Source organism: Accipiter gentilis, chromosome Z, assembly GCF_929443795.1.
Source record: "Accipiter gentilis chromosome Z, bAccGen1.1, whole genome shotgun sequence".
Taxonomy (NCBI): Eukaryota; Metazoa; Chordata; class Aves; order Accipitriformes; family Accipitridae; genus Astur; species Astur gentilis.
In genome coordinates, this window is record NC_064919.1 from 48,375,082 (window position 1) to 48,402,765 (window position 27,684).

The 27,684-nt window shown below is 40.8% G+C and overlaps 1 protein-coding gene across 6 annotated transcripts in view; it reads right to left on the reverse strand.

Moving 5' to 3' along the window:
- Positions 1-23,679: 23,679 nt before the first annotated feature.
- Positions 23,680-27,684, reverse strand: part of CEMIP2 (cell migration inducing hyaluronidase 2) — a 52,568-nt gene continuing 48,563 nt past the window's right edge. For all 6 annotated transcript variants that reach the window (XM_049795475.1, XM_049795474.1, XM_049795472.1 and 3 more), the window contains 3 exons: positions 27,528-27,676; positions 26,680-26,786; positions 23,680-25,920 (listed from right to left, as the gene is read on the reverse strand). In XM_049795475.1, the coding sequence (XP_049651432.1) occupies positions 25,724-25,920; positions 26,680-26,786; positions 27,528-27,676 (453 nt within the window). In that variant the 3' untranslated portion in view covers positions 23,680-25,723. The remainder of the gene's footprint in view (positions 25,921-26,679; positions 26,787-27,527; positions 27,677-27,684) is intronic.

Consider the following 27,684-nt stretch of genomic DNA (forward strand, 5'->3'; position numbering starts at 1 on the left):
ATCAACTCTCAACACATTTGAAAACAAAAACAAAACAAAAACAAAAAAAAAGGCAAAGATCTTTTCCAGCTAAGAAATTTAAAAGATGGGAAAAAATGGCTCCTGTACGAAAAGAGCCAAGTGTCTGCAGCCACTTCAGTGTTTGCAGACTGCTGGGCTATAGTAGAGCAGGAGCTGGAAACACGGTTATAGTCACACGGAGAATTTCTGCAGGACCCTTATGCTTGCTGGAAGATGCCATGTGGGTAAAGAGAGGCGAGTGAAAGCTGTTGCACCCCGTTTGTCCACATCACGGTTTCTTGCCCCCATGGTGAACTGTCTTGATGATTCTGGAATGCCAGTTTTTCCTTCAGGCCTCAAGAGATAAAAAAGACAAGGGCTTTTGGCTTTGCCTGTTACTCTTTGGACGTTTTAATATATACATTTCACTTTCTCCACCATACAGCCGAGTTCTGAAGTTTGTCAGAGGTAGTGCGTGACTGAAAGTCATGCACTGCAACCCTGTTATGATTGAATTAGGTCAAAAGTACTTTCTCTGGCAAGCCTAAAATTCAGCAGTACTTTCCACATGGCAGACATTGTTGTAGGAACACTCATAAATGTTAAAAAAGACACAAGAAATGTAAGATTAACCTAATGCAGGTAAAAGTCATTTGATGCTGTATAAAGTATGATTGCATACAGAAAGATGTTTTTATGAGTTAAATGTTACAGGGATAGTTGGCAATTTCAACTACTAGTGAAAATAACAAAGAAAAATTTTAATGTTATAGGTTAAACAGAATAAATACCTTTCATTCAAGATAGCTTTAAGATGTGACGTAGGCTCCTCTATGGAGCCAAAAAGCTGAAACACAAACAGTTTCTGTCCAGAAACATCTACTTTCATATCAAATCTCTGTTTCTAACAGACACACCTAGCTGAGACTTTGCAAATGGCATGTAGCTCATATCTACAATGAAAAAAAAAAAAAAGCAAAACCCCTGTCACAGGAGAGCACAAGATTTAAATTACCCATCAGCAAAGCAGAAATTAATTTAGATGTGATGAATATCCTCTTCTCTTCTTTTATCTTTGCTGTTCTAAAAGCAGATAAGTCTTGAAGGCAAGGCCTGGCCAGCCTCTGAGCCAAAAGATGCTATCTTTTGACATCTAAAGCTTGACAGAAAAGGTAACTATAAAATAATCAAGCTGAAATTCATTTTATTTCCAAAGTTAAAAATATTACATTTTTTCCATCTTCCTGCTCAAGTTAACTACACAGAGAAAAATGGGGTTGAGTGTTCAGAGGAGGTAGCATATTTGCACATTGAAGACGTGGCAAAACCTGAAACTTCCCTAGTTTAAAAGAAAGGAAAGTGCCAGCTGGACAGGCTTTTATGGACAAAAGGCTGAGCAGAGAAGTGAGACTTAGAATTACAACTAAGTTTTGCAGAGGTTCAAAATTAAACAGGAGATATACTCACATTTAATCTTGAATGAATACAAGCAATGATTTTGTTGGGCTTTTTTTGTTTGTTTGTTTGGGTTTTTTACAGTAACACAATTTTATAAAAGGTATAACCCACCAGTCTTCCTGGGGTTGCAAAGGTGTTGGTGATGTTGTTGACAGAAAAGTGAGAAGGATTTGGGGTTGTTTTCTTTTTACACTTAGATTGCATCCCAGCTTGACAATTTAATATCTCAAGTTCAAAGAAAATCATATCAATATTCACATATGCCTTTCTCATACTCCTTTCCCCATCCCTGTGTCTTTGGCTTGAGGTCGTCAAGCCACATCAGCGTGCCATCTCACAATCTCTGCCTAGTGTTCATTCTTCACCAGGAGGGAGATAGCTCTCTATCCTACACTGAACACTGAGATGACACAGAAAATGCATAACAGATGTACTGAAAGATCAAGGCTTTATTATGGTTTTAAAAACCAGCACTGCATTATTGACATTTGGTTGTTTTACCTGCCCTGCTGGCTGACAGCTGGGGAATGCTGATAATTTTGGATCATCTTTAAGCTTTGCCAATTTCCTTAGCTATCTAAACAACAAAACCTTTGTATTGTTCTAGCCTGCAAGTTCTCCTTATTAAAAAAATACAGAAGTATGGCAAAGAAAAATGCATTTTTGAGTCTTTTTTCTGACCTCTATGGAAGAAACTGATAGATTGATTAAATGCAGAGTGCGCCTTCCGCACATGGCCTTAAAGTGCCTTTCCCTCAACACGTGCTTGCACCTGTGTTAATTTCAGTGAAAACTTCAGGCTACCACCCTGTCCCTTCCTTTCTTTAAGGTTAGTAAAAATATTCCAGCTGAGATTTACTTTAAAGGTGTGTCCCTTTTCATAAAAAGTTGCAGCAATCTTAGGCAAACAGAAGAACAGCAGGCAGGAGGAATTCTTTAGCTAGCCAATGTTCCATATTTTATTTTCCAACAGAGAATCTTAACAATCACCCATTGTGTTGGAAAGCCACATGATGATAATATAAATTTACTGATGCAAGTCAAAGAGCTACAAACCTTTCTAAATCAACATAAACATATCCCCAAATCCGTGTGTAGACCAGCCGATATGCATTCCCTCTGTTTTCCTAGGAGCCTTGCCCAAGGCTGGTTGCGCTCAGAGCCACGGGTGAGTGTGAAAGATCAGAGAAGAGCTGGGGTTCACTGCTGCAAGGCACCAGCCACCCTCCACAGCCAGAGGGCCTGGCTTCCTTCATAGCTAATGTCAGCTGAACTGTTTCTCCAACCATCATTCGTACTGCCATATGGGAAGGCAATGCCATCTGTGCACGTTGTGTGACCTACACGGCTTATGGTAGACATTTCAGAAACTGCTAGTCCTGTCCTCAGAACAGTATTCTGGTCTATGAGTTTTGATTATTGCAGAAGAACTTGTCTGGAGACACGGGACAGCGTGTGCTGCTGAAGAGCAGCCCAGGGTCTGGGATTCAGAAGTCCCATCTTCAGTCTGCAACAAACCTAAGTTTGTTTTATGGAGAAAATCATTACAGGCTTACTTCTTTGCTTCCAGTTCTCCATCAGTTAAGTGAAGGGGAATAATAATTACACATGTAGAAAGGGTGGATTAAGAGTTAGTTATTTGGGTACAGAACTGCAAATAAGATATGTAATTTTTAAGTCTTAAAGATTGTTATCTTTGGTACATTTGTAAACATGCAGAACAGAGTACCCATACTGTAGAAACTAAACCAACATACTTTGACTGCATTTCATGTACTTAAGTATTAAAGGGCACTTATTGCACAACCTGTTCCCCATAGAAATAAGAGAGCTGAACCAATTATTTATATAACATGCATAGCAATTGCTTGCATTCTGTATCCCAACATCATATATAAACTCTCCTACCCTATCACCAAGGGTTGTCTGAACAATAGTTGATTTTGATATTATCAGAGTAAGCAAACAAAATAATCAAAGTAATAAATCAGGCAATAAAAATTATCAACCTGCTAGTCTTGTGGATGATTCAACACACAAAACACTTTCAAAAAGAGACTGAAAATGGTTGCTGTCTTGAGCTGTTTGGCAGGTGAGAAAAAATGGGTGCTTCACTCTGTACTGGGAATTTTACCTTGTATAAAGGGAACCAGGGAATAATAATTTTTAAAATAATTTTTAAAAAATATGGAATTGCTTAAGGCAGTTCTGAATTTCACTTGAGCTAATATTTTTCTTAAAAACAGGACTTCCTTAAGTTGTCAGTGTTTTCAAGTAGAGAAGACATGCACAAGACCTAACTACACTAAGGACTCTACTACTGATGCATTTTGTGACTACAGGAATTATTTTTGTTCCCAGCACTAGCATCGGAGTAGTGCTTCTTTATAAAGCAATTTTAAATTCTTCAAACGAAATGTGCATATTAAAAGATTAAAAACATAATAGCTAGCGTTGGCCAAGAAAACCTACCTGGGGTGCTCTCTCCTTTTACCCTGGAAAGGTAACTTCTGAACAGAGCCAGACCTTTGTATGGCTCACATATTTCATTTTGCCAACTATGTAACTGGCAGAAAATACAATCCCTTAGATAAGCAACATGAGTCACGTACAACCTTTCACTTTTTTCCATTCTTTTAAAATCAGAAATTCATTTGCAAAGTACTTCTCCTCTTGTTCTGATAACACATTTAAAGTTTATCCTTCAACCAGAGACGAGTCTGGACCGAGATTTAAGGAGCCAGCTAGATGGCATGTTATTTTTCAATGGCGCTCACATACAGGCTCTTCCATCCAGACCTACAGAAAGATATCACAGCATTTTCAAACTCTACAGGTTGCTGTTCAGTGGCAGAAGGAGGATACGATCCATGGCTGAGACAAGCAGAGCAGCTGTCCTAACCCACCACCAGTGTGCAGGACGGTGAAAGCTTCCAGAGGGGCTGGCATTAGCAGGGGGGGGGCATCGCTCAAGAAATCCCAGAACGCAGATGTCTTATTGCTCACCTGTTCTTAGGGCAATGTTTCTCAATCATAGAAATGAGAGGACACTTATAGCCAAAATATTAATGCAGTTTTTTCATTTAAGCTTCAAATTAATATTTGAAGATAGAAGGAACGACCTAGTTGATAATGGATTCATTAACAAATTAAGCTGCTACTCAGTCTGTCAAAGCAAGCATTTACCAAGAAGGGAATGAGTCCTTCATAACTACTTAATAACATCTCGAACATAATTCTGCACACTAACTGTGGGTACCTACCTGTTTCTGTACCGTGTCAGTCAGTTTTGTATGTCTTTAAGAACCTTCCATCCCACTGCAGAAATATTTTATGGCTATAGAGGACTTGAAAAAGACAGTTTGTGATTGAGCAGAAGGTATCCTATTTAGTCTGCATATATGCTAATAAAGGTTATGAAGGTCACTGTCATTTATTTAACAGCATGTCAGAATCTGTGGCCTCTGAGAGTTCCATGCTGTATTTCTCTCATGTTTGTACCCTCTAGTAGTGAAAATCTGAGAATAAACTAGCACAAAGAGAGATCAGCTGTTTCATGACCATGTTATGCATAGAAATATTTACACCATTTCTTCTACATTTGTGGGTTCTTCTGATTAAATGATTAAAGAGGAGTGAGGTCTAATTACAGTTTGGAAGCAGGTCAGCCTTCTCCAGAGACTAGTCACAGGCTAGAGGATGTTTCTGGCACTGTAGCTAAAACAAAATAAAGCCACAAAAGAGAAAACTAAATGATGCTGGTGAAAACACAGGTGTTATGCATCAAAAATCAGCTGACAGAAGAGGACAAACAGTTGGAGCTGCAATAAGGATCTGCCACAGAATATTCTGTGTAAAAATACTGTAAATCCAGAAATGTTTTAATGCATAGACAAGTATATCAGACATTTCTCTTAGGATGTTTCTATTTTGTACTAAATTTATTTTCAAACTGCCACTTTTTTTTTCTTTCTACAGCAATCATAGATCCTTTCTCCTGCCACCCACAAAATTACTTACGATGGCTACTGTAACATCAAAGCAGAGCTAAAAAGTTGAAGTAAGAAAACTCACTAAGCATGCCAGGTGGAAAGGCCAGACTAGGAAGCCAGACCAAACCTCTGGAGCCATGCAGAAAGCAAACCATCATTAGAGGGTGCGAGCAAAGTGATGGGAGGGAAGTGGTGCAGTGTGAAGAGGTGCAGACTGTGCTGCAGGACCTCCCATCCCCTCCAGAGGAGACACGCCGAGGGCCTGGGGCCATGGTCCCAGGCGGGTGCAGGAACAGGGTCCAGCTCAGCAGAGGTGAGACACGGACTGGGATGACGGGTTAGGGGGACCATGGAGGGCTGCTGCCATAGACAGGAGAAGGACTGCAGCAGCTGGACCAAACAGAGCAATGGGAGAATAAGGAATCGGGTGGGGGCAGAGAGATAAGCAGCTAGGAAAGCCCCCATGAAGGTGCTGAGTAGGCAAGGCTACCTGCATCAGACCTAAAATGAGTTAACTCATACCTTGAGACAAAGGGAAAGCACCAAGGTTAACATGAAAGGTAAAATTAAACTACATTAAATTAAAAATAAATTAAATTAAAGTAAAAAATGAAATGAAATGAAATGAAATGAAATGAAATTAAATGAAATAAAGCCAGAAAAGAACATTCTATTTTAAATCCTCATAGCCTAGACAGAATTTACCAGGTAGCAAAACACAGGGGACACTGTTTCTTAAAGAAATACAAATGAAATTACATGCTTTCCTATTCAAAGAGTACCTCTGGAGGAAGAGAACTTTCCCTCTCCAAGTAACCAGAGCTTTCCTGAAAGACAGCAAACACCTTTTTGTTCTCAACAAGCTTTGCCTCACTCACATATCTAGACTACTGTGGCTGTACTATTTCCACTATTTACTTTCTTACAGTTGATATCTTCAGGAAACCAAAACTTTTTTGTGCATATGATGCAACTGTGATTATCAGCATATTACAGTAAAACAAAACCAAGACAGTGGATGCTAATGGTGAAATAGTGCATGCAGCTTTCCAGATGGTGTTAAATTTCTTTCAAAGAGAGAGAAAAATAAACCAAAGCAAATAAAGAAAGCTTATCCATAGAGGAATTAGACTGCTAATATAACTCTGATTTCATATTTATACTTCAACCTTATACCAAATAGCCAAGGCTTGGGTCCACATAAGAGTTAATAATACCTACAAATCTCATCTGATCACTTCATTCAGTGAAATGTTCCAAAAGTCACGTGCAAGGTAGCAATTCTTGCTATTTAAAAACTATTAGAAAAAATAATTTGCAAAACTTTGACTTATACTTCCATCCTTGAATACATGGTCTTCCTGTTTTTGCTGAGGTAAAGTTTTAAGTCTAGTATAAGATTAGGCCAAATGGAGACTGTCGTGCATATGCTACTCTGCTGTCTTCACAAAAGACCTCAAATTATATTATCGCCTTCTAAAATAGGTATAAGACTGAGCCAGAAGACTGTGTTGAGCTGTATAGTTTAAGTATTCTGCAATATAGACATGTTCAGATTATCTAGAATGATAGTTCAATAATTTCAGCAGAAGATGCCAAGTTTTCAAAGGGTTTCCATAGCGGCACCTGCAATACTTTTAAGGCATATGTTTGTACTTGAGGAAAGAAGACTGAACAGTCAGACATATATGTGTGTGTGTGTGCCCTGTGTGCCTGTGTGTGTGTATTTTTTCATTTATATAAAACCAGGCTGTTATATTTCAACCAAGAAAAATTAAGATGGGCCTTCCAAAATTCAAACCAGAATTACCTTTTTTGTTACTGAATAGCAAAGAGTTTCACTAGTACAAATAAAAGCACTGCGTGTTTTGCATCCTGGGAGATATCTAAGTGGTATTGAGATTAATTGCTCCAGTACAGGCCAAGTACATACTGGGCAGCATTAGCAGGAATGCAGGCATCAGTTTGAGGGAAGGGAGCCTGGGGCTCCCTGGCATCAGGGAGATGTCCATAAATGAGCAGTGGAGGTCACTGATGTGGTTAGAGGGCAGGAGCACCTGGCATACAAGGAGGGGTGGAGGGAAGAGTGTTGGTTCAGCGTGGTAAAAAGAAGAGGAAACAGAGGGCTGATATAATTACAGGATAGAAGTTGGGAGGCTGGAGGGACCCCAGGATATCTCTAGTCCAAATCTCTGCTCAGTCAGGGCTGGCTTGAGCAGCTTGCTCAAGGCTTATCACATCTGTAATAGCTTCAAGAGTGGAGATACCATGAACTGTCCACACAACTTGGCCCCAGACCACCCTTACAGAAAAGATTTTTCCTAATATCTAAAGGGAAATTCTTCAACTGGGCCATTAAGTGGTTGTAGACATCACTAAGATGTTTCTTTACCCGTCTCTTCTTAAAGCCAAGAAGATTTCAGTGAGGCTTAATAGCATATACAAGGACTGGAGGTCCCTTTTACCCTAAACTTGTCGGCCTTTCTAACATGTCTACATATCCTGGAGCGAGCAAAAAAGCCCTAAAGTCAGGCAAGAACTTCAACTGTGAAAACAGTGAAACTTCTGTATCAGTTGGCAAATGTGGTAGGTGCTGCATCACAACTACATGTGCAAATTTTTTCAGAGGGCCCATGTGAGCATCACCTTCATCAATCAAAACATTTCACTTTTGCACAGGTCTTCACAAACCGACAGTCATGAAAGAACCATATCTTCACCAGTATTTTTGCATTTGACATCAAATGTTTTTCTCACAAGACTCTGGCATGCACCATTACAGAACATCCTGAAGTTCATTAGTTTGTGTTTTCTTAAGGCTGATCTATGAATGTGTGATATGCCAACTCGCAGGAAAATGATTATGCCAAAACAGGCTTCGCACTGGAGCAAAAGGCTTACAGGGAGCACAGTTTTGTTGCTTGCATGTAGGCAGCGAGGAGAGGGAAGAGTAGGTAACGATCAGAGAAAAATATATTGGAATCTTTAGTGGAAGGCATAAAGGAAAATCTCTATTTTTCAGTCAGGCCGTTAATGGAATGTTGAATAATCTCTTTGCTCCTTCATCACTGAAGCACTCTGAGACAGGAACAGGAAGGAGTGGATAAGATAGCTGTACCTGTGGTCCCTGATAGGACAGAGAGCAGAAGCTTTAACACAAGGCTATCCTGTTAAATCTAGCCATTGGGGGCAGCAGCCCAGCGTGTCATTTAGGTAATGAGTTTGAATATGACAGCGTTCTGATGCATGTGGCTTATTTTATTTCAAATATTTCTTTTCCAGGCTCAGGACTGCTAAGCGTGCCGTACAAAAACATACATATATGTATATAAACTCTTACAAAGTTTAAGTAAGGCCTCTCACAAAAATGCTCTTCACAATTCACAGCAGTGGGAGAAAGTTGTTGTACAAAATGTGTTGGGACAGATTCCCAGGCACAAAGATGTGTGGATGGGGCCTGTAGCTGGTGACATTTATCAACTCTAATAGTCAAAAGTTACCTACAGAGAAAAATTACACAATTTGCAAAGGGGTGGGGGGGTGGAGAAGAAAGTGATGGGGTGTCCTCAGAGGAACATCCTCCCAGGTGTAGGTGTCCTTTTTCATGCAGCAGATGATACACCTCAGAACACTTTCCCGTATTAACACTGCAGGTTTCCATCAGGACCTGCTTGAAGTCCCTGCTGGCTGCTGGCGCTTATGCTGCTGTTACCGCTGGCAGGAGCACGCTCTAGTGTGGGCCGGTACTTCACGCCTGGCTGGCTGCTGAGCCTTGTGCAGGCGCATTACTGCGTCTCCACGTCAAAACCAGAGCTGCAGCTGCAGGGTGGGGAAAGGGGGCAATGAATCTTACGCCATCGGCAACCACTTCCCACGAGAACCTGCCGTAACAACCACACGGGAGCGGGCACGTGCGAGGCGGACGGCGTGTCAACAGCAGCGTGGGAACGCTATGGGAAAAATACCGCACCAGCGGCTCTGGGAAACAATGTGCCCACAGCCTGGGTGAAAGGGTACGGATCTGTGAGCAGAAAGCGGCTGTGGGGTTGCAGACAAGAAAGCCCCAGGTGCGGAGCAGCAAAGCAGCACCAGTGCCAGAGGGAAAAGGCGGCAGTTATGGGGCCACCGCCATTAAAACCCACAGGGCTGTCTGCCTCCGGCATCCATGGAACTCGGTGAGGAACAAAGGGTGCTCAGCCGATAAACTGCTTCTGGCTTGATCCTCATCTCCCTTTTCTTATTCAAGTATCAAAGCAGGGGCTTCCATCAGTTCTGCGTCTGAATAGGTTAGATTAGCTGATTAGCAGAATGCTAGTCCAGGAGGGCTACTGATGCCGCTCCTTCGCAATACTTATCTATTGCAAATACCTGCACAATTTCAATCCAGCACTTTTGCCTGTAGGTCAGCTTTCAGGGATAGAACGCACCCTTCTGCACAAGTCTGTTTTGTGTCTAGGCCACTTTTGCAAAACAAGGAGAAAGGAGCAACAACAAAAATAAAAGATAAATACTACAGAGACAAGAATCAAAACAAAGAAGGAAAAAAGGAAAAATTATTTGCTCCGTAAATTCCCCAGAACTAAATCGTGATAAGAAAAATCCAATTACTTAGGAAGTCCAACATAAACAGGGGAAGTTGAATTGTGACATGCATGGTTAACTTGAATAGCTTGAAGCTGTTTGATGAAAAAATAAATCTTGCTTCAAAACATTTTTTTTCCCCAAAATCTCTATTTGAGATTCATTTACTTGACACAGAGCTTTTCGGGAAAGGAATTTTCCTCGTCAATATGATATGTGATAAATAAATAAGGATTGAGCTAAACAGATAAAAGCTTTCTGCACCAACAGGGGGAAGAAATCAGAGTTTGGATACAAAACCTTTCATGTAATTATCTCCCACGTAAGGGAGATTAATTTCATGAATTTGATGATACTTCAACTTGAGCAAATGAGGGCCCAAAAGAGCAGCTGTAGTGCATGCTGCATGTGAGCACTGAGAGCCAAAGTTACCACCAGTATCTCGCAAGTATTTGTATCGTTAAAATTCTATCCATTTGCACCCGTTCTTACTCTGTCTTGTGGACAGTATCTCAGTATCTGAACAGTATCTCTCGCCTGCAGAAAATAACATGTTTAAAAAATATTTGTATTGTAATAACTACGTCTCTAAGAGTTCTCACCTGGTAAAAGCAACCATCAAAACTCTTGCTGCAATATAAAACCAGCAATTGCAAAGCAAGAACGCCTAATTGAGAAATAGAGTTGTTACAAAGCAGCACATGCCCAAATGGATGCCTTTTCCACAGAAAGGCTTTTTCAAAATGCCATCACTTCATCAGATCCTGGTAGTACTAAACAGGGTCACTGGAACCATCTCCCCAGGGAAGTGGACATGGCACCAAGCCTGTCAGTGTTCAAGGGGCATCTGGACAACGGCCTTAGTCATATGGTTTAGTTTTAGGTAGTCCTGTGAGGAGCAGGGAGTTGGGCTTGATCCTTACGGTCCTTTCCAACTTGAGATGTTCTGTGATTCTATGTGAATATGTCTGGAGACCTTCATGCCATCAGCATTGCAGTGTAACAAAGCTAGGTCTTGAGGTAAACATAGTCTGCTGCTCTTGGCTCTAAACTGTGTTTGAGAGCGTTTATAATACAGTGTTGCCTGCTGGGTTAAACTTGTGCTTAGAGTGTAAACTAGTGGGTTTGAAGGACATACTTTTGTAAGCAGCTGCTGTTGGGCTGACTCAAGACTTTGCTCTCCTTACCATGCCACTCTTCAGGTCAAAGTTTCCAAGCCTCAGCACAGAGAAGATGCTTCTCTTCAACCAGTGCTCCTATTCATCAAATTTGCATAAAGCCGTGATTGCCTTGTACCCTGCTTAGACTATGAGAAGCAAACCTCTGCTTGGAGAATTAAATCACATTAAATCACAACATCCAGGGCCTGGAAACATTTGCTAGCATCTCAGCATTCAGAAAACAGGTATGCAATTTTAAGCTAGCTCCCTTTATATTACAACATGAAATGTATGTGTTGTCATCCAGAGAGTTTCTAATAGCTAGACTGTGTGTGTACACAGCAGTGGATGTTACAAAAATCTGTTATGAGAAATACTGCTGAGTGAGCTAATCAAAAATCTGCAGAATTGTATTAGAGATTGGGAGAAGGGGGAGACCAGAAAGAAATCAGCAAGAATTGCTGGATTTGTGCACAAATTGTAATGAGATACTACAGCCAATGTTAAGTGTGAGGGGAATCACTTTCACCACTATCAGATCTAAATTAGGCAAAAGTAATTACAAAATAAATAATCACAATCTAATAACATCCTTGCATTACTTTTAAATCAAAACCTAGCCATGATCACAGAGCCTGCAATATTTGTAAAGGGAAGAACATTAAGCCCTGAAGGAGCCATTTAAACCTTTCGCAAGGAAAGAATCAAATAGGATTGATGGTTTAAATTAATTAGTATATTCAGAGTCATCAGCATAATTCGTGTAATTGATATGGACACTGGGAGAGATGCTGCCTTTGCAGGAGGAGTATGTAAGGAAATGAAGAGAGATGGCAGAGGAGCTGATGAGGAGCAAATGATGAACCAGACCGTCTTTCCCTTTCCTGACATCCCCACTGTAGTCTTCTCACCATCTCTTCTGCCCCGTGGGAGCTCACCGCTCCTTTGTTGGCCAATGGCCACAGCAGAAGTGTGCAACAAGCGTGCAGCTGAGGGAAGTTCTCATGGGTATCTGGTCGGACACAGGGTGCTCCTGCCTCAGGGGCACCTGGACCCCCTGCTCTGGCCCTGGGAGACCCAGCTCCACTGCCAGCTCCAGTTGCCCATGGCCACTGTGAGCAATGCTGTGCTTCCCCCAGCTCCTGCTCGTGCCCTCCTGACCACTCCTGCAGCCAGTGGGGCCACCCAACCTCGCTGGGTGTCTCCCATGTCTCCTGCACCTGCTCTGCACCACAGCTGCTCATCTTCACTCTTGTTCCCCTCTCAGACCACTTCGTCCTCTCAGACACACCTCTGTGAAATGCCATTACACCAAAACCAGTTTTTTCTGCAACTGTTGAAGCTTGACAGGGCATGGCTGTGCTTTCATGGGCGCAATTTGCAATTGAACCTACAAGAAATGCAAAGTGATGATCTTACATGACCAAAATGCTCTTTGCACTGGCAGACTGGCGTTCTAACTTGTTTCTGTTACAATGGATTTGCTACAAATTATTAGAACTCAACTGAATTTTTTTTTTTTTTTTTTTTTTTTTGAGAAATCCATAGATAAAAATGACAACTTGGCTATGTATATTCCATCTTGATGTGAAGGAAACGGTTTATGCCAGTCATGCCATGGTTTGTTCTCATCACTGTTGTCAACACCCGTTCCTTTTCAAGCCAGTACAGGTGCACAGTGTTTCTTTTTTCCTCTTTCTTCTCACCATAATGTTAAATCGTTTAAAACTTTCTTAAAGAGTTAAACATCTAACCTTATTTTCTATGCCTCCCATTTTATACAGGGCTGGGGGTGGCAAGTAAAAGGCAGTGTGGTAGGTAGTATTTCTTTGTATATTTCACAAGACAAAAAACAATTGAAAGAGTAAGTGGCAGTTATATTGTAAGTGTTCAGGGTACAGAGGCAAGACTGCTTTCTTAGGAACCAGCACTACCTACAGACTTACAAAGACACAGCAGAGAGGCTTTTGGATGTGATGGGAATTGCATAATTTAGAATCACGTACCAATGCTGGGGTCAGTATAGCTTTGAAGTTGCTTGATTTTGCCATCCTGTCCAGAGTGGCCACAGAGGTTGTTGCTGTGGGAGGCGGGGGGGGGGGGGGGGGGGGGGGGGGGCAGTAGGGGACTGTACCAGGCAAATGGAGCTACGCGACAGTGAAACGCATCAATCTTCTGAAAGCAGCAAGAGTGGTAACATGTCAAATGAAAAACAGAAGTAAAAACCAAGAAATTGTTTTCACATTGTCACAGAGCATCTCTATTAGCTTCAGCTGTCAAGTATACCCAAAAATCAAAGACATAGAAAAGGTCAGAGAAATTGAACTGCTGCAACTCTTCTTGTGGGTGCAGTGGGCGGAACAGGAACAATAATTAGCTAGAGGTCACTGTTGTGTGGCATATGGCTTTTATGTGCAGGTAGATCTGTTATTTAATGCATTGTGAAGAAATAGTTGTCTCATTAGAGGGATCCTACTGACAGCATCTAGCAGGACAGCTTGTCAACAAGGTGGTGGGCAATTTTGCCACAAACTTTTGGCTACAGATGATGCATAAGTGTTGTGCTTGTTGAGTATGTTGTATGCCCATGGGGCTCAAAATAAATCTCGGGACATTTGACGCCAGCACGGCAGCACTCTATCATGTTCCCCACAGGAAAATCCCCTTTTTCTGTCACCTGTTTCCAGCATTGGCATTAGATGTCTGTAAATTACAAGGAGCCTCACGTCCCCAGAGGTCTTTTGGTACAAGCAGTGTATAAATGGATCACAACCAACACCAGCTGGTCAACTATACAGAGCAGGTCACAGGTCACAGAAGATAATAGGTGTCTAGCATCACAGCACCCCTTAGTACCAAGGATTATAATCCTGCAATCTAAAGCACAAGTCAGTGGTGCTGATATTTCTGCTTTGCAATACCAGCGTGTTTAATCCCAGAAAGGGAAGAAAAGAAGTGGGTCATTCTTAGAAAACAAATTGGTTTTCCTCAGACGTATGCCACCATCAAAACCAAATGGAGATATCTTAAATAAGCTTTCCTGGCTGGGGAGCTCAAAGCAACCATTGCACCTCCTGCCAAGTTATGTATGATCTATGAGGAATAGAAATACTACCTTTGGATAAAATAGCAGCTGAAAGTTTTGGATAGAATCCACTCAATGCAGAAAATTTAAAGGATGGGTTTACTAGCCTGTATTAGTCTCTTCTTTATCCTGACTTCATCTTTTCATTGTTAATAGCTACAAATACACACACCCACCCCTGAAAGAATGACTGATTTATCTTTTAGGGCATATTATCAGTTATCTAAACTGCCTCACATGAAAGATCTCTTTCTATTACTACCCTTTCACTGGCATTTTCTGTGCAGCAGCTGAATAAATCGCATCAGTAAAAGTGCAACTGGCAGCAACACCTTTGCTTCCTATTCACGCAGTAGTTGTTCAGCTCACCCCATCTGACAAAGTGGGGACAACCCCGCAGCCAGCCCCACAGCACCAGAGAGGCGGTGGTTGGTATACCACTGGTCCAAGGGAGGGCACACTGCTGACGGGCAGTGGGCACTGCTAGCGGCCTCACGCCACCACAGGGCACCACCTCGCGCTACCTCTGCTGCTCCTAACTGCACGTCCCGTCATAGCTGTGAGATGCTCATCACGAAATGCTCCACAGCAGAGCAAGCCAGCGTTAACGCCGGACACCCCAGCCTGGTGGGGAGGCAGGAGGCAGAGACCCTCTTCCTCCTTCTCCTTTCCTCACTTCTTCCTCATTACGGTGAATTCCTGGTGCCCACCTACGCAGAGGTTGAGATTCAAAACAAGCCTCAGAAGCCAATGTGCTGGTGCCAAAATGCAAGAGCTGAGCCCAAAAGGAAGCCAGTGGCTGGCTGAGGCTCAGCTCCCAGAGGAAAGCAGGGATGTCAGTCTTACAGTCTGTCCCAGCCTCCCCCAGGTTTAATCGCAGTGGAGGTGGGTTTGGTGGTTTTGCCCGTTGTGGGTGGTAAAGCACAGAACAGCAGGTTGTGCTCCAGTGACTTGTACACATCAGTGACACCTGGGAGTTTTGAGGGGGTTTTTTTGTTATCCTCTGGTATAGCAGCTGCTGTAAAGTCTTTGTTAAAATGCCTACAACTGGGGTTGTAGTGTGGGAAACTGTGTCACCCTAGAGGAAAAAAGTCCAAGCCTTTATTCAGTTAATTGTCCCTTACAGAAAAGTAAGGAGAGGGTTTTTTTTTTTTAAATATATTAATTCCATGAAGTGGTTTTTCTTATTTACTTCCAGTCTTTTAGCCACAATCATGAGGCAGTGATTAAAATGGAGAGTAAGTAAATACTGCATATATAATTCTGTGATTTAAGGACTGATGCTGAGGAAAAATGGTATAATTTTTTCCCGTGCTCAAGTGGCCCAATTAACAGATCGAGTTCTAAGTAAGGTCACAGTGCCCTCTGCTGAAATATAAAGCCCTAAATGAAAAAATAAACTGTTAAAAAAAAAAACAAACCAAAAAAACTGGCATAAGAATAACATAATTCCTATTCAACATATAAATGATAAAAACAGTTTTGAAATGCTGTTTGGAACCTTAGGCTTTCCCTTCACAGTAATGTAGTTGGGAACCATTTTGATTCCAGCTTTGTTACTCTGCTAGGTAAACTGTGCAGCATGGCTCAGACAAAAAACTCAGAAAGCTTTGCTGACATTACTGATGCAGAGATAAACACTAGTGGAAATGTCTTTCCCTTACATAGATAGAGGAAGGAAATGGTAAACTAACTGGTGGCAGTCTTTCAAAATAGGCAGTAGAAAGTCCAAAAACTTGATTTTTATCAATGTTCTCTAGGTTGTATCTATACTGAGTTAGCATTTAACCTCGCCCTTCCACTGGAAGAGGAAGGGTTAATAATAAATATCATTTTGCTGACTGCCTTTTTTGTTAATGGGTGCGGAAAACCACGATGACTAAGAACAGGAGAGAGAAGAACATCTAATGAATGTTTAAGGCTGAACTAATGTTGACTAATGAGCTTTAGACATTTGACATCTGGAGAAAAACTGATCAGGGAGGAAGAACTCTGGAACAGGCAAGGAAGAAAGGACTCAGAGGACAGAGGTGGAAATGGCCCCTTCTGATATGCTGTGCCAGGAAATACATGGGGTCTGAGCGCCTGCACAGTGTTTAAAGAAGATCTGTAGGCACTGAGTTAGGAATAAACAACTCTGCAGGGTCTGCTACAGCATTTTTGGAGCAGGCTGCTATTGCAGTTATCGGCTGGCACCAAATACCCCAATGCCGTTGCCGTCCTCTGTCTCCATCTGTACCTTTAAAACTGATATTGAAAGACTGAAGGTATCTTTATTGCCATGCAGATCTGGTCTTTAGAGTCCACAGACTAATAGCTGTTACTTTGATGGAAGCATAGGTTTAAAAGAAAAAAAACCTAGCTAAGAAAACCAGACTCCTACCTCCCAACTGAGTTCAATTTCTCCTAGTCTCCAACGCACTGTTGCTGTATTTTATTTGAGGTAACAGCTTCCGAGGTTTTGTTGTTGTGTTTTTAATTACAATGTAAAATGGCAAAAGAGCTATGGCAGAGCTATCTGAGAATGTTTGCTGGTTGATTAAACCACGATCCTCAGTCACGCTGAGAGTCAGCCTCAGATTTTACTCAACAGCCTACTCACAGGTTTTTGTTTGAAGATGGACATCTGTTGGAGATTTTCAGTGGGGAACATCTGGAATTTAATGCTCAAGATGGAGTGGGAGCTAAGAGGCAAGAAAAATCCCTTCTTCAGTAATTCGTGTTGTCTCTTTTTATCCTTCCTTTATTTCCCCAGTGCTCCCACCCGAGATACTCTTTCATCTGTGCTCACAACAGCCCACGCTTTATGTTTCTTAATGCGAAGCGCAGCAGATAGCTCCAACTAAGTTCACCCAGAGGTTATTCTAATTCCCTCCATCGAGATTTCAATTTAGAGGCTCACATTAACCCATTAATTAAAGTGACCCCTTTTTTATTATTCACCTTCATCAGTTAATGTGATGGCAAGCCTTTCTTTGTTGGTTTGCCTGGCAGGGAGATCTTGTTAAGAGGATGCAATATCTGCTGGACAGGTGCCAGGTAGTAAAGCAATACGAGATCCCTGCTGTTTGGCACTGCCTCTTCTGGGCCCAAGCACACTGGAGCAGCAAACACCCCAGCAAGTGACCGCTTCTCTGGGCCTGGCTCCTATCAGCTCACCCTTACAGGCTGTAGCTGACACACCAAAAACACCTTTTGCAAATAAGCGCAAGACTCCCAGGGTCTGACACACCCTGTGGTAGTTAGTGCTTCTGAAAGGCTCAAGAAAAGTTGTGCTTCCAGAAGCCTCACTCCAAAATGTTTCAAATATTTGGCTACAGATTCTCTTTTATTTCTGAGCTGCTCAGCTACATCCTTTCTCACACTGGCTGCTGGCTCTGGCCAGGCAGGTGTGACACCTCTGCTTCTCTTGTGGGAGCTTACGTATGTTTACTCTGGGTGCGAGACCACAATATGCATGGAAGGGCTTTTTCTGCATCTGTTGGCAGTGCTTGTAAAATCATAGTGCTTCTTGCTTCATGAGTATTAGCTAACAGGAGGTACAAAAATGTAACTTCCTTCAGCTGAAGCACTGTAAATGCCTCCTGCTAATGTTTTCTTGAACAACTTCCTTTATAGGAGAACTTCCCTTTTTCTGGCAATATCTCAGGGAAATTTATTCTGATAGCAAATATATTCAGCTGCCTGCATTTGTTTTTCCATAGCTAGTACCTTTTGATCTAAGTATCTCTTAGGATGAGAGCATGCATTACTCTCTATCTGAATCAGAGGTGACAACTGCGTTGAAAGCTGGAGTAATTGCTTCTCTACAGCTCTGCAATGAATTACGCTGTGGCATGACAGAGGAAGGAAATCAGTAGCTGCTGTACTTGTTTTGTTTGCTCTGCCACTGCCTTGGCCTTAATACACTCTGTTCCCTGTCCACTTTTACAGAAGAGCCGTTTCCTGCACAGGAACCCATTCCTGCTTGTGACAAACTTTATCTGAAAAAGAAAAATCATACCAGCACGTACAGATGTTTCTTTCCTAAACTCGTCCTCTTGCATGATGAATCAACTCTCTTTCTGGGTGATGTGTGATCCCTCCACATTTTCTCTGGGACAGTCTCTACACACCCAATGAAAGAAGCTTTCTGGATGAGCTTTGGCTACTTGGCTGGAAATTAAACTGTTGGATTTCAAAACCAGCCCTAGAGATCCACGTACCCCATTGCTAATGCATTACATATGTACATATGGACTGCATTTTCTTGATACCAGTATAATTGGCTCCCCATCTTCCAAAAAAAGAGGTACAATTGTATCCATGCACCTTATCTGTCTCACATGAAAAATAAGCCATGCTGCTGCAAAGGTATCAATGCTAGGGAAGATGCAGACAAATCTACACAAGAGTCGGTGAACACACAGAAACCTCACACTCCTCCCTACCCACTGTTACATTGGGAAAGAGTTTTGTTGGGGTTTTTTGCCTCAAAAAAATCTCACTGATGGCTCCTCTGCATGTAGTTGGGTTCATTAGTTGTGTAAGGAAGAGCTTTACAGATCCAATATACAAACTTAGTTTACAAGAAGTAGAAGTTAAAGCAAGAGTTAACAGACTACAAAATGAAAAGCAGAATTAAACACTCTCTTTAGTTAGAATTTGCCACATTACTTCTGCAACAATTCTCATGAACAAAAAACCACACTTACATTCAAACACTTGTTCCTATGACCTTAAGCTCATGTAGCTAGCTGATTATTCACAGGTTAACCATTGATGGGATGATAACTTCAAAAAACTACAAAGATGTCAATGGTAATGACTGTCTTTAGAAATCAAGGATTTGCCTGCATCTATAGTGTTGTGTCTCTGCTTAATAAGAAATGTCAATTTCCTTTGTACTTTCACATCACCATTATATTCTAACAAATGGCATGTCTCTGTTCAACTTCATTACTTTTGTGTAACATTTCTGAGAATTCTTAATGTTTACAAGCAAGACACAGAGTCTTTGAGTTTTTTAAGTGCTGTATCAGAATTTGATTAACTATAGATATGGGTTCACATATTGGTTTTAGTGTGTGTATAGCCACCTGTGAGAGGGAAAACATGACTTTGGCTCAAACTTACAACACACTGTGCTCCTAACAGAGCATTTGCTTCTCTATTAAGCTCTATATTGAGATTTTGTGTCCTGGGGCCCTCCAGCAACAACCTTCCTTAACAACTTCAGTACAGATTCCTGGCAATTTCCAATGTTATTTACCCTTTCACAGATCCTGAACACCAGGCTTTCACAGGCAAAGAGGGGAACTGTTCACACACAAAAATATTTTTGTAATTTTAGGATATACTTTGGGAAATATATTAATACAGTTATTTACACGCTCATATCTTAAAACACATATAAATCTAGGAACAGCAGTTCACTTAAGACCCTGATTTACATCTCGTATAATCAGTAACTGCTAGGCATATGCTTATTAGTGTGAACTTCATTTATTAGCTTCATTTTAGAAACTGGCTTGTATGTCACTATTAACAATGATGCCATGGAGTTTGTGTAGGACTGCCTGGGGCGGGGCGGGGGGGGGGGGGGGGGGGAAGAGTGCACAATGACTTAAGTGTGAAAGTAATGAAACTTAAGTATCACATGAAAAAAACCAGCCAATTATTCCTATAAAGAGCGCATATCAACATTTTTAAGTTTCACATTGGTACTCATTCGAATCTATACTCTGGAGCATAAAGCATTTAATCTGGCTCATTCAACAAGACAGCTATGGAAGAATTCAAACCCACCCTGGCTCCCAGATTACAAAGGGCCTGTTTAATGCTCAGCAAGAAACACTGCACACAAAAAAAGGCAGTGGAGATCAACATTTTCACACAAGCTCTGTGCTGTTAATCCCTTCAGTTTGACACGGGCAGTGTCCTCACACCTGATGCTTATTTGCAAAAGGTATTTCCATGCATCTAACTGATCTTGAACATGTTGCTACAACGTGAGTCATGGGACAAGAGAATTTAACGGAAAAAGTGTATTTTGGCTAATGGCTTTGTTAAAACAGATTACATTTTGAAACTCAAGTCAGCCTGGGTAAACTAAAAGGGTGGGTCCAACCCACTCCCTGAGATGCTTTGGAAATAGAGTTAATGGAGAAGAAGGTTGGACAATTACTCAGAAAAATCCACAGGCAGCAAAACATTGGGAATATCAGAAATGGAAAATTCTATGGCAACAAAATACTTAACCAGAGCAGCATCACAGCGCTTACAGACTGAAAGGGAAGTGGTGAGGAGAACCCTGTCCCTACAAAGCAAAAAGAGAAAGGTGTATATGGCTTATAGGGAAAAAGACAGCTAACAAATTTTTCTTGAACCTTCATTTGTTTTCTTCCACGCTCAACTATTAAAGCCTGACATGAACTCTTATTTCACATTTGTCTGCTAGCTAGCAGAAAGAACCCAATGGCAAATCTGCATGCTGCTATGATTCATGTGAGTATACATACTCATATCTTCTAATACTTTTGTGAAGGACAGAAAAATCTTTTATCAATACAGGAATATTAAAAAGAAAAATTTAACCCAGAACATGCTGCCATAAAACTATTAAAAACCAGGAATGTGCAATATATGCTACTGAGTGACGCTCATCATAGAATCATTTCTCAGAAATAGAAATGAGACCACAGATAACTGTGGTGTTGTCTGTTATTACTGAGAACATGTGCCAGTCATTTGCACCAGAGATGGAAGAAAACTATTAGATCATAGTTCACACCCTGCAGATGGAGTAAACCATCTTCTGCTGAAGAACCTCATAGATACTAAAAAGACACGTCATCATCTAAGATCCATCCCTAAAAGCTATCAATTACACAAAACATATCCTGAACTGATCCCTGTGTATCCACTGAAAATGTCACTGGAAATGCTTCACAGGAAAGATAGGTGTGTTTATAATTGTCTATAGCAGTTCTAGTACAGCATTACTACTTATAAACTTGCACACACTAAAATAATCTTAAAATACCACTTTATGTTCCGTTTAGAATAAATTATATATTAAGACAGGCCATTGCATATTCTAAGAACATTTCCTCAGAAAAAAAAAATATAAATCAGGATATTCAGCTGTCACCCCATTCAATTTCGACAAAGATGTAACAAAGAATTTGCCTCCCAGGCACAGCAATTAAGTCTGCTTTGTATTTTTAAATACAATAGAAATCAGAAAAGTGAAAAAGTTGGCCTTTAAGGATAAAGTTTATAGAGACTGATTACTTTGAAATTTCTCTGTGATCTAACCAAGACAATTTCTCACTACTATACCAAACATGAAAACCACCAACCTTTCAAGACAAGCACAAATCTCTCTGAATTTATTCAGTATGGGTTAAGGGAAGGACACAAGAGCGGGCACAAGATGACCTGTCAGAAAAGGCTGGGCTCATCTCAGGTGATCCCCAGAATGCTCTCTCCCAAAGTTGCTCCTTTTGTATCCAAAATCTCTTTATTTTTCAGTTTCATCACACAAAAAAGGAGCGGTGGACTTCTATAACATGCCAATCCCATCATTCGCAGTCATCCAAGTCAATGGCCAGACAAGCCTTTTTGTTTTTAGCAGGTTACAATTGTTAATACAATTTAATATGCAAAATTTTAGTACTCCCAGGCCATATAATTAAAAATCTCATAAATTCCCTCAAGCCAAAGGTGGCCTTATATACTTCAAAACTGAGTATTATTTTAGAATTTTAACTAGCACGAGACACGGGGAAAAAAAGAAGGCATTACAAAAAAATATGCTTGTGAACTTTAGGAGGGACAGAACCTTCCCATAAGTGCTAGTGTGGAAAAGTAATTGCTGGGAAAAGCTCACATAAATGCAATTTCAGAGTTCATAAGCTACTGCTTTTCTTTGCACTTCATAGATGTTTGGACACTGGGATGACACCAGGATCCTCTTAAACAAATATAGCTGTGACATACCCTTTTGACCTTCACTGACCACTGCACCATATGATACAGCTGTCATCAAACGTGGTGGACTGGGCTTTTCAGTCAGAACTTAGTGACTATCCTCAGATGTACACCCTTCCTTCATAATGTTAAAAGGAGTTGAGGGAAAGCAGAGGAAATCACAGGACTTGCCCTGAACCGTAAAACTTCATTTAATGTCCTGGGTCAGAAGTTATCCAGGGCCTCAGCTGTCACTGCAGTCCCACGATATGCAGAATTAAGTCTATCTTTTCCTAAAGCATGTCTTTGCCATCATCCCAGCTCTTTAGAGATGGATCTCCAGCCCCTCATATAGTGGATTTTCAGTAGTGCCTTTGGCCAGAGAGAGTGCCTTATTCATAGTACACTTAATCTGATCCCTGCTCCAAGTAGTTGATTTATTCTTTTGTTGTTTTCTTTGTTGTTGTTTTTAAAACATTTTAACAATTAAAAAATAAAATGCAAAAACAACCTGTGGAATAAGAACATGAGCCCAGATGTGCCTTAAAAAGCTCTAACACATTACATTAAAGCTTTAAACTTGCCTTCCTTTCTCTAGCCTGGTGAGTTTTTAATTTTTTTACTGCAGAATGGTACCATTTGAGCAAGGAATGGAAATCAATCTATTTTTACACAAAGCCTGACCATGAAGAGGCAATTACAATGCCTTTTGGACTAGGTTTGTGGTAGAGATGCCTCCTTTTTAAGATCTCACTGCATTTCAGGCATGAGGTGAAAATTGCATGGCTCAGACCTTGCAGGCTGCAGCAGCTGGAGTGCTTGGAAAAGAGAGGCTAGGCACTTTGGTAATTTTAACTGCACACAACCACAGTGGCACCCAGGCTGGCAGTCACCTCTGGAGATGGCCCCAGGACACGATGTGTCTCAAAACAGGGTCAGCTACAGATGCTCCTCCACAGAAGACGACTCCGCAGCCTCTCTGGCAATCAGTTCCACTGCCTGACCCAAGTTTTTCTTCTCTTTATGTGGAAATTGCCTGCATTTCAATGTGTGCCTGCTGCCTCTTGCCCTGTGCCACTGGGCACTATTGAGAAGACCCTGGCTCTATCTTCTTTACTCCCCCACCAAGAAGTTACAGACATGGGTAAGATGCCCCTGAGTAGGTAACAACACTGCACTGGCCCCCGCCAAGCTGAAATGACTCTACACTCAGCAGCTCAGATAGACGTTAAGATGACAGATGTTGGAGACGGGCCCATAACTTCAGTCACCATTAGTGTCTCCTTTCCATTCCTAACTTGTCTCTGAATGGAAGGTAGGATACGCTCCATAAACTTCACAAGTCTATTGGTGTTTGAAATAAAATAGTTTCTAGTATTCACATAACACACATTACAGAATTACTTGATACAAGAACAGAAGAGACCCAAGATTTTATTGCCTTGTCAGATGTAAAAATTTATTTATGCTATTTATCAAGTGTTCAAATTTACACAAAAGACAACACTTCAACTTCACATCCAATTGTCCATCAGTAAGCCCCACATCAGAATACCCTTTACACTTCCAAGTACAATTTTTACAAGATGGCTTAGAACAGCAGAACCTCATAAATAATGGCCAACTTCACAAGCCTGTAGGTCACTACCTCATCAGTATTTCTCTGCTGAGCATGACCCACAGAACAGAGGAAGTCTTAAAACCATTTTAATCCCCAAACACTATCACTACTGCACTCAGAGCATTTAAATCACATTGCCCTGCATTAGTAACACCAAACATCATAGCTAGTCTTAAAGATTTACCACATCTCCCCCTAACAAAATGCCTTTTTTTTTTAACATTATAAGAGAACTGTGCATCAAAACAACTGCAAAATACACAATCATCCTTTTGGCTTGGTTTTACAATAAAATTAACATCAGTTATCTATTTGTTAACTTCATCTCTTGTGTTGTGCTCCTTTCCCCTCCCACTTAGGAAACTACACTAGACCAGGCAGTTTAATTGTAGCACTGAGGTAGCATATTTATTTGAACAGAATAATAGGTCTGCTACTGTGCCGCCTCTCCTTTAAAGCACAAAAAAAAATCCCCACAGTTTTTCAACTTCTTTGGAGAAGACAGGCATATAGTTCATCTCCAACAGCCACTCCATTTTGAATTCAAAGCACAATGCATCTCTGAATGATAGACATATTATACCAGCTAGAATGAATGAGAACATATACAAGAAGAAGGAACTATGTCAGTTTTATTAGAACTATGTTTACATTTTAGCTCTATGGCACCTATTGTTCCCTATTATGAAATGCATCTTTACAGTCTCTGAAATTTAATTTCAAAGACGAGGATCCTGAAAAAGGGCTGGTGTGCCTCAGTTCTTCTAAATTATTTTCACACTATCTGCAGAAAGTGTGCAAAAAATACTTACAACAAAACCAAAAGAAATCAAACAGACCCAACATAAAATCAATAGGAACTAGCAACATGACTATATTAAAAGAATCAAAGTTAAGGTAAAAGATATAACATGCCTGAATGACTGAGAGCACTCTCCATTCACTTAAAGCTGGGATAGCCTTAAGGAAAAAAAAAAAAAATAGAAAAAAAGATCACTGCAACAGTAGAAGCCTAGTTTAATTACAGATTGAAAATAACTATCTCAGCTTTGCCTTTCTGGCTAAAAGCTTTAAAAGAAAAAGCTGAAGTCAAGCTGTACACAAGACTGCAGCCTCAACACCCAGACTGTTAACTGAAGTAACTCTTACAGACATCTGTATATTTAGGGGTGAATAGTAAAGAGTGACACCAAAGAACGGTGGTAATTTTCTGCTCTGTATGCCATGCTGGTACACGTAGCATTGTTAAACGCTGTTAGATGGTACACAATCCTTACCCAGCCCCGGGCTGATTCTTTGAATCCCCTCTCTCCACCTTTCATACAGCAAAGCAAAAATTTTACTGCGGTTAAAACCGCTTGAGTCTGCTGCATGTGTAGGGAAACTGGTTTTTAACATATTAGAAAGCAGATTGAGAATGTAACTGAGCTGACTGCTAAATAACCCTCAGGAAAACACCTAACAGCTGAGGGAAAATGCATAAGTTATGACCAATTCAAGCTGTTTATGGAGACTTTAATGTTAATCTTTCAAGTAATCCAAGATGCACTCCAACACCTGCTACCAAAAATTTAAGGCTTTTATGAACACCCTCTTACATACAAAAGGAGTATTAAACAGAATGAACTTGTTTACAGTAAATACCAACATCTGAAAAATCTCTGAAACCTGTTTATACAAATACTAATAAATTCTTTAATATTTTGTACAACTAGAAGGTGCACAGATCGGCATTCAAGCGGTCAATGCTGGCAAACATCTGTCAGACAATAACATGATTTACTTGGATAACAATATAGTTTAAAATGCCATAAATTAAAAAATAAGTTAGTTCACATTTTTTTTGCCCCAGCTTTTATGTACATCTTAGTCTTTAATGAGATTGTGTAGCCTTCTTCAGAAGCTCGAGGTCTTTCCGTCGGCTTTTGATTGCTCTGGCACAGCCATACTCTTCCAGTTGTAAAGGGATATACTTTTCTATCTGAACAAGCCCATGCCCAGCAGGACCAGTAAACAGCTTAATCCAGGATGGCTTAAAGTTTCCTCTGAAGCCCAAAAAGGCCAGGCTTCCTGTGACAAAAACAGCTCAGTGTTACCGAACCAGCCAAGCCCGTCCAAGCACAACACAGGACTGGTTGGGAAGGGAATGGCACACCTCCCTGAAATTCTCCCTCCAGATTATTCAGGACATTAATCCACTCTCAGCTTCACACACACCTCGCAAAGAAATACTGATTTGCAATTTCTTTTTTCAATATTTGGTATTAAATACTCCAAAATCTTAATTTGAGAACACAGCTATCGGGACAGTTACAGAACCTGCTTTCTCAGACAGAACTCGTGCCGAGGCCCTGAACGGACTAGAGCTACCCCATGTGGACTATAAAGTGATCACCCCTCAAAATACTGACAGCTTCTCATCTCTATCTTCAAATTTGGCTAGAACAAGAAGTAGCAGCCTTACAGAGGACATTGTTTAAAAATAGATTCGCTAGGTAAGGCTCAAAATACAGGCTTTGGGAAAAAAGCCCGGGGCTCTTTTTCTGTAATCCACAAGCACAAAGAACTGCTAGTCACTTCTCTGCTTGCAACAAGCTTCACACAACGCCCTTTGGGGCAACAGGAAGGGTTTTCTGCCCCATCTGCTGAAGGGCTGCCTACCTCCCCCTTCTCAGCAAGGGCTGAAACACAGCAGCCCACACCAATGCAAACTGGCAACCATCCTCTGCCAGCTGCATCCTTTTCACACGCCCTGTGAGAAATCCATCATGCCAACATAAACACACAGACCAAGGCAGTGTCAAAGAAAAGTGCAAAAATTCCACCAACCGTTGCTCTGAAGATAAGGCGGTTTGGCTGTCCCCAGGGACATTAAGGCTTCTGATAAATTATTAGGAATTGCTACATCACCCCTTGTGCTCAGTAGAACAATAGACCTGCAGCAGAAATGGTGCAGAGACAGCAGCTGTTATAAACACAAAGTTTTCTTAATATTCTGCTACATGCTTTTTCAGCTAGTTGGCCTCACAGTCCACTTCCTTAAGAGTACTCTTGCCATGTCATGAAATGACATGGAAGCAGTTAACCCTCTCTGAAAGGAGTACCTGGAAAAGCATCCACCTAGACTTTTTCTTTTAGATTTTTTTAAATTTAACTTCAAACTCTTTGGAAAGTGTTATTTAAATATAGTTTAATATTTTGTATCAAAAAATCAAGTTGAGATAATGATCCAAAATTATAATATTAGAATGCTGATTTTTCTAACAGTAACTTTTAATCTTTCTTTAATGATAAGCAATTTTCCCCCTAGACAGGGGGAAGAACAGTATGGTACCTTGTCACATAGTTCTCATCGGTGTCCTTAAGTGACCTTATTAAACAAAAAGTTATTCTTGTTTTAAGCAAAGAAGTGTTATTACATGAAGTTTAGTTAAAAAAAAAGTATCTTTTTGAGGTGAAAGACAGGCAACACTGGAAAATTTTAAGTGTTCAAAATTTGAGTTGCTTTGTTTTCTCAAATAAGGCTAAATTGTCTGTTAAAATGCTCCTATGTTTCTCCTTTCCCCTCAACATAGATATATGCTTTGCTCACTTTCAGCTCTCATGTATAGGTACCATTTAAATCCTTGTTAGAGAGCAGAGCTACAGCTCACACGACATACCGGAAATAAACGTACCTTTGTGGAATTCCAGATGTTAAATACCCATCTACATGCTTAAGGTCTACTCCAGAAAATAATCGTTTTCCTGACACTGTGCCGATGCAGGCATCAACTACAACAATAAGTATACCATTATCCTTGAAGGAAAACATAGTGTCATTGACCTAAATGG